The sequence below is a fragment of the Balaenoptera acutorostrata genome, chromosome 3 (genome assembly GCF_949987535.1).
Source record: "Balaenoptera acutorostrata chromosome 3, mBalAcu1.1, whole genome shotgun sequence".
In the NCBI taxonomy this organism is placed as follows: domain Eukaryota; kingdom Metazoa; phylum Chordata; class Mammalia; order Artiodactyla; family Balaenopteridae; genus Balaenoptera; species Balaenoptera acutorostrata.
The window spans coordinates 96,450,383-96,457,369 of NC_080066.1; the positions used below are offsets into that span (position 1 = coordinate 96,450,383).

At 57.3% G+C, this 6,987-nt stretch overlaps 1 protein-coding gene across 1 annotated transcript; it reads right to left on the reverse strand.

Annotated features, from left to right (window-relative positions):
* Positions 1–2,835: 2,835 nt before the first annotated feature.
* Positions 2,836–5,005, reverse strand: CHST14 (carbohydrate sulfotransferase 14). The gene has a single exon (XM_007180406.2). The coding sequence runs from the start codon at positions 4,760–4,762 to the stop codon at positions 3,632–3,634; it is 1,131 nt and encodes a 376-aa protein (XP_007180468.1). The 5' UTR covers positions 4,763–5,005; the 3' UTR covers positions 2,836–3,631.
* Positions 5,006–6,987: the final 1,982 nt, after the last annotated feature.

Consider the following 6,987-nt stretch of genomic DNA (forward strand, 5'->3'; position numbering starts at 1 on the left):
CCACTTGGACCTTGTTGCTTCCTGCAGAGGGTCCGTGCGGTGGGTGTGGGACAGAGGTGGGAGGGGGAAGGGGAGGGGAAAGGACCTTAGAATCTAAGGGGAGGTGGTCTCTGGGCAGTAGCTTCAGACGCCATGGAAGATGGACCAGAAGTGGAGCCTGGAGGTGGAGTCAGGACCCAGACCTGGAGGGCCGGGCCCCTCTGGGCTCCTCCCCTCTCCTTGTTCATCACCCTCAGCTGAGAGAAGTTAAGCTGCTAGCCTCATCCCCCTTGCCCAGGAGGACTCAGTTGTCTGGGGACTTCTTCAGAGTCACCAGGCAGTGGCGTAGGGCTTGGCTCCATGTGGGGGTGAGGGCAGACCCAGTGAAAGGGAGAATCCCAAGAAGAAACAGCCCAGGCGTCTAGTCCCGAGAATGCCCTTGCCCCGCTCCTGGTGACCCAGAGCCTGTCACACACCCCCAGCTCTGGCCTGGGTGCCCAGTGTAAGGCAAGCCCCACTAGGGCTAGCTGGACCCGCACAACTCTCTGCCACCTCCGTGGCAGCTTCTTTTAAGAAGTCCGTTTTCCTGAAAGGAAAGGTAGATGACAAATTAAGTTCCTCAGGGGCTGATTCGAGGGAGAAGAACGACGGTAGGTGGCAGTTCACCTCAGGAGGCCCTGTCCCTCTTACCTCAGACCTTCCTCCCCACACCACAGGTGTCTGGTTCTGGCTGTCAGGATGCTCTGTGGCCTGGCACCCTTTTCCGCCTGGCAGAGAGTAGCCAAGGAGCTAACCACATCAAGGACTTCATCTGTCTCCCACTCCTCCAGGGCAGGGACTGGTAAATGTCAGCTGAGCTGAACTGGGTTCTCTGCAAATGAAGGAATGAAAGAACTGCAGAGGGAGAATGTGTGCAAACACCCCTAAATCCACCCCCATTCACCCTTCTCACCCTTCATCTTCCTTAACCTTCCCATCCCCTCTTCTCTCTCCCCCCACCTTCCATAATCTCTCTGTCTCCTCTCTCTCTCGGTCACTCTCCACATCACTCCCCCATCCCCATAATTTGGGAGGCACACGGACCTGGGTTGCACCTGCTCCCATAATTAGGAGGCACACAGACCTGGGTGGGACTTCGGGCAGGATACTTAACTCTCTCTGTGCCAGTGTCCACGTCTGTAAAACAGGATAGCACCTGTGGAACCGGGCTGTTGTGAGGTTGAAAGGAGATGAAACAGACACAGCAGCTGGGCTCCAGGCTGCAGGGCCTTGGGAGGGGGACTGAGTAGCTGCTATGGGTCCGGAGTGGCAGTTCCCAGCCAAGGAGGAAGAAGCTGGGGGTGGGAGGCTCCTGAGGGGCCAGAAGCTCAGAGAAGATCTGACTGGTTAGCAGAGGAAGTGGGTCATGGGTCAGAGGAGCCCTGCCCAGAGGCAGCTCCGGTCTCCAATGCTGGGTGGACGCAGTGTCCTGGCTTCTCCCTTGTCCCCACAGGTCTCTGAGGGATCAGGTGTTCAACTAGCACTTCGGAGAACACCTATTGAGCCAGCTGCTGGGATGGGCCCTTTAACTCATTTTGTCTTCATTCTCACAGCGATCTACATAAGATAGGCATTATTATTCCCACGATACAGAGGAACACGTGGAGGCTCCGAGAGATAGGCAGCTGGTGAGGAGTAGAGGTGGGACTTGATCGGTCCAGATGACTCCAAGCACAGTGCCGTCTGTCCTGCAGCAAGATGTACACCTTGGTTCTGTTGTGTCATCGACCTCCTGCCAGCCCCTTGGGCTAGGTTCTGGGAATGTCACGTGAACAGGACAGACACGGTCTCAACTTTTCACAATTCACATTCTTGGTGGGAGAGACTGACAAGTAACTGGATAGATACAGCAGCGCATGGTAGGTGCTATCTGAGGTGAAATCCCCAGGGCCAAATGTGAAATCCCAGAACCTGAGGATCAGGTCCTGTACAGGGGATCAGTTAAGGCCTCCTGGGGAGTCATGGCAGAGAAACATGAGTGCCTATAGGAGCCCCCTCCCCCAAATTTGGGGAATATGGTTGGTTTACTCCTCCAAAGTCAGGCCAATAGCAAGGCTAGGTATAAGTGACATTGGCAAGGAGGCTCTTACCGCCTCTGTCCCTCACCCCCTTGGGCACCACTTCTCACCACAGCCCCAGGTCCCTGAAGTACAGCAGTTCCCACTGGGGATGTATGAAATAGGACTAACAGAGAAAAGCCAGCTCTGACCTTGAATCTCTCCCATGGGCATGGCTGGCCCAGCCTCCTATTCTCCATCCCCTGGTGGGTCTGGGATCTCTGGAGAGCAGTGGGGAACGGGTCACACTGAGGCCTGTCCTCTACTACTACCCTGACTGTATTCCTCCCACATTGCCCACAACTTCCTCTGAATCTAAGTCAGCAAAAGCCCACCCCTCACTCAACCTCCTTGACTTCCTTATAATTCTCAATGCCAGGAATAACCTCCCCTTGTTCACACAATGATCCCCTTTTTCATCTGAGGACGTCCTCAGTCAAGTATTCCTGCCTAAGAGGAGGAATATCTCTTACTTAGCTTCAGGGAATGATCGTGTAGACGTGCTCTAGACCTGGAGCCATTCCTAACGGGGCTTGCCCTTTGGTGTCATCCCAGAAGCTGAGTCAGTGATCCGGTATGGCTTATGGGAAGCTCCCAAAGGCTCCATGGTATGATGATGGCCCACTGCACTAGCCCTAGCAAGTTACAGCTTATCTTACTTTCTCTACCTTCAAGCTCCCTCTCCTGACCTGGGGAAAGAGACATCAGGGGGACTTGGTGGACACACAGGAGCTCAGAGGGAGAATCAGAGATGTTGACTTTGTATACAAAATGGCTTTATTAAAAATTCAGCTATTAGGAAAACAAAGCCTTCTCAAAGGTTCTATCAAAAAGTACAAATTTTAAATAAATGCATCAGAAAAATGGCAGCCAGATACACAAGCCACAGTCACTATCCTGGGGGACAGGAGAGAGTGCCCAGAGTCCCAAGAAGAGGCTGGGCACAGGGGTCTTTGGATGCTGCAGGGCCAGGTCCTGGAAGGGCCCTTTCAGTTTTCCTTTCCTTGGAAAAAAGGGAAAGAACCCGGCAAGTGTAGGAAATTCTAAGTCTGAAGCGGAAAGATACATAAGTCATTTATAAGGCACGACTGCTGACTCCAGCCCTGAGGCACATGGAGTGGATGAATGGGTGATCAGAGCCACAGGGCCCCCCCGCTGTGGTCATCTCCTGATTGGTGCCTCCTCTGGATTTGGCTACAGGTTAAGTTAAGGTGGCTCAAGTGGACTGCACAATCCCTGCAGGCAGGGCCGTGGAGACAGTCTTGAGAAGAGATGTGTTGCTACACCAGCAAACTGGTATCTAGCCCTGCCAGGGCAAGAAGGATCACACTGGCTCCCAAGAAATCCCCCTATGGAGAGCACCAGGCCACCTGTCCAACCCTGGCCTCTGAACCACTGTGTGCACCCAACCTGGACAAGGAACTTCCAAGGGCAATTCTTTCCACCTAGGCATCTGGAGAAGCCCCAGGCCCCAGAGCCAGGATTTCTCTGTATGGCAACACAGAAGGGGGCACTGTCAAAACCAGTCCCCAACAACTGCTGGCTCACACCCATGGTCACTTATGACAGGCCTCCCTGGTGATGTTAGGCAGTGGGTAGGCAAAGAGGGAGAAGTCCAGGATATACTTAGGCAGCACGTCCTGCAGCAGGGCCCGTGGGGCACTGCACAGGTGGTAGTGCAGGCTTTCGGGGCTGGCTGGCCGGTACCAGGCCTGGCGAGCTGGGAATCGGACATGGGGCGGTGCCCGCACCCACTCCAGCACCTGGTTGGCATCTGCCTCCAGTCTCTCATAGGAGCCCACAAAGTCGTAGCGCACGGCACAAGGCTGGCACAGGTGGTACACGGGCATCCAATGCTCGTTCATGCGCTCAGGGTCCTCGTCCACCAGGTATCTCAGGAACTCGGGGAAGGTGACATCGTCCCCCGCAGGGCTGGGCCCCGCTCCAGCCCTGTACCGCCTCACTATCTCAGCCCCATAGCGCTGCTGGTACTCTCGGATCTCGCCAAACTTGTTGCGGTAAGCAGAGAGAAGGCGTTCCAAGGGGTCCCGCACAAACAGGAACTTGAAGTAGTGCTGCAGGCGGTAGCGAATCTCATCAGGCCTTAGGTCTGCCAGGAACACCAGGTCGCTGCGGTGGTCCATCTTCAGGCGGACGTCCACGTTGTCCAGGACGCCCGCCAGCACCTTCAGCACCCTCTTCCAGTTCGAGCAGGCCACCTTGGGCACGTAGCAGTAGAGGAAGCGGTAGCGGTCATTCACGAGGATGTGGCGCAGCAGGGTGCGCCGTTGCCCCACCGGCAAGTCCCAGGGGTCCCGGGGCATGCCTGGTTGTCCGCACACTGCCCGCAAGGTCCGGTTACGGACGTCCTGCCTCACCTGTAAGTCCGAGTCCCCCGCATCCAGGGACAGTCTCCCAGGCCTGGGGACCGTCCCACGCCAGACCGCGTCCTCACGGTTGGGAGGGTGCAGGGGAAGGGGCTTCATCTCGGCCAGGATGCCACGCTCGATCATAAGCAGCAGCCCGCTGGAGGCCACGATAACCGCGAACATCAGCATGGACGGCAGCAGCAAGGGCGGCCCGCCCAGCCCGGCCCGGGCCCTGCCCAGGGGAGCCCGCCTCAGCGCCCGGCCCAGGGGCTCGGCGCCATTTGGGGCCGCCAGCGGGGTCAGCGGGCGGGGGAACATCGTGCTCCCGGGGCGGGGGCCTGCGCGGGCCCAGCCGATCCGAAGGCTGCCCGGGAGGCGGGCTCGGGCTGGGGGCGGGCCCGAGGGCTTGGGCCCGCGGAGCCGGGAGGGGGTAGGGGAGCGGAGCGCTGGCGGGAGGCCCCGGCGCGCGCGGGGGTGGCCGACTCCCGGGCTGCGGCGCCGGAGCGGGCGGCGGGCAGCGGGCGGGCGCGGCGAGGGACCTGGGCCGGATGTCCCGCCCGGCCGCTCTCCGCCCCCGGCCCCGCGGTGACACAGGCGCGGGGGCGGGCCCAGGCCGGGGGCGTGGAGAGGGGCGGACGCCCCTGCAGCGAGGGGGCTGGGAGGGCGCGTGCGGACCCCCACCCTGGAGAGGGCGCCTGAGCCAGGGCCGTCCTAGTCCTCCGGGCTTCGGGTTCAAAAGCTGCCGAGGCCCCGAAGGCAGGAAAGACCCAGGCCGCGGTTCCCTCTCCCGCGCAGCGCGTGCCCTCAGGGAGCTGGAAGGAGAGGACCTGCACGCAACGCCCTGCCGCACACTCTGGCCCGGCCGAGCCCTTACTCCAACAGCGGGTCTGGAGGCAAGGGGCTTCCGCAGTGCTCTCCACCGACTCCCAAATTTGAGTCCCAAATTTCTGGAGGTCTTAATTGCTGGAAGCAGAGTCCCCAGTGTGCTCCCCCTACCCGCCGTGTCCTGGCCACTCCAATAAAGAGGAACTAGACAGACGGTCAGGCACTGACAATGGCTCAGCTCTATGGTGACCCTTAGATTTAAGACAGTACCTAGTGGTTACAGTGTTTATCCACTGGGGAATGCTGAAATGTCTGGAAATGGAATCTTCTCTCCTCTGTCTTCCCTCTTCCAGGCCTGAAGAGGTGGGACACTCTCTGGTGAGGGGCCAGTGACAAGTTGGTGCCTTGTGACCACTGGTGTGGTCAGCACACATTTTGAAGGGTGAGGAGCTGGGGGCACAGAGCAGCAGCCTCCTTGCCTGGAGTCAGACGTGCTCAGGGGCACTGGGCTGGCCCCGTGGACTAGAGGCAGACATGGGGAATGCCTGGGAAGTCAGGAGCCAGCCTTTACTGATCTGAACTGGGCACCTAGCTAAGTATCCAGACTTCACCCTGTTACATGTGGGGAGCCCGTGAGGCTCTGAACCAGAGTGTCCACATTATTGAGGCAGGTGTCATCTGTTGTATTACCTTCTTTAGTGGTCACAGCCACCCGGGGTGGTATGTACTATGCGCATCCCCGCTGCACAGCTGAGGAAACAGGCTCAGGGAAGCTGAGACTCTGTGTGGGTTGGTCTGATTCTAAATCCTAAATTCCTAATCACGATCCTTCAGAGATGAATGGAGCACAAACACGGAGGGAGAAAGCAGCTGACCCCAGAACACACTGTACTGAGGGGGTGATGGAACAGGAGATGCCACAGGCTTTTAGTGAGAATGGAGTTACCTCTGATAAGAGGAATTCAGAGGATGAGGACTCCTGAAGGATGAGATGAAGCTAAAAGACTCACGCATAGCCCGCCCAATCCTAGCAGTGTGAGCACAGCACATGTGCAAGGGTAAAGAATGGGAAACCTGGTGGCCTTCCAGCTCCTCAGGATAGGCTCCCTACTCACTGTCTGAATGCTGGGGTGCATCTCAGGATGCACCATTCACTGATTTAGAAGTCTGCATCAGGGTTTAGCCCTCACCGAACTGCTCCTTGCTTCCAATAGCACTGAAGGTAGATTTCTGGTCGTGGGATTATTTCTACTGAAATCTTTTCTTTTAAACGTCTTCTATACTAGGAGAGGAAAAAACTTTGAGAAAGATTTTGGTACCTGCGTCACATGTGCTCATTTCTCTGAGCAGTTTTCTGTGTTAGCAGTCACAGTGAGGCAGTCTGAATACAGGAATAGCCACTTACTCTGGGGGAGTCCTTAGACAAAGTACTGGTCTCCACACCAGTTTCTCGTCTGTAGAATGATGGGATACTGCCCATCTCATGGGACTCTTGTAGGCAGCACACTGATGGCAGTGCTGCAGTATGTCCACAATGGTGTCTGTGCCACTAACAAGCTCTATGGAAGCGCAGCTGCCCAGATGTCCTTACAAAATGCAGGAGCGGGTTGGGCAGCATATCTGCCTCCTAGGAACCCCGACAGCCTTAGGTCCACCCCACCTTGAACACAGTCAACACTGAGGCTTTGGGGCTAGGGCTAGGTTGACTGAACTAAGCG

Coding starts and splice junctions, on each gene's coding strand:
- CHST14 (XM_007180406.2), bottom strand. CDS start 4,762: ATGTTCCCCCGCCCGCTGACCCCGCTGGCGGCCCCAAATGGCGCCGAG.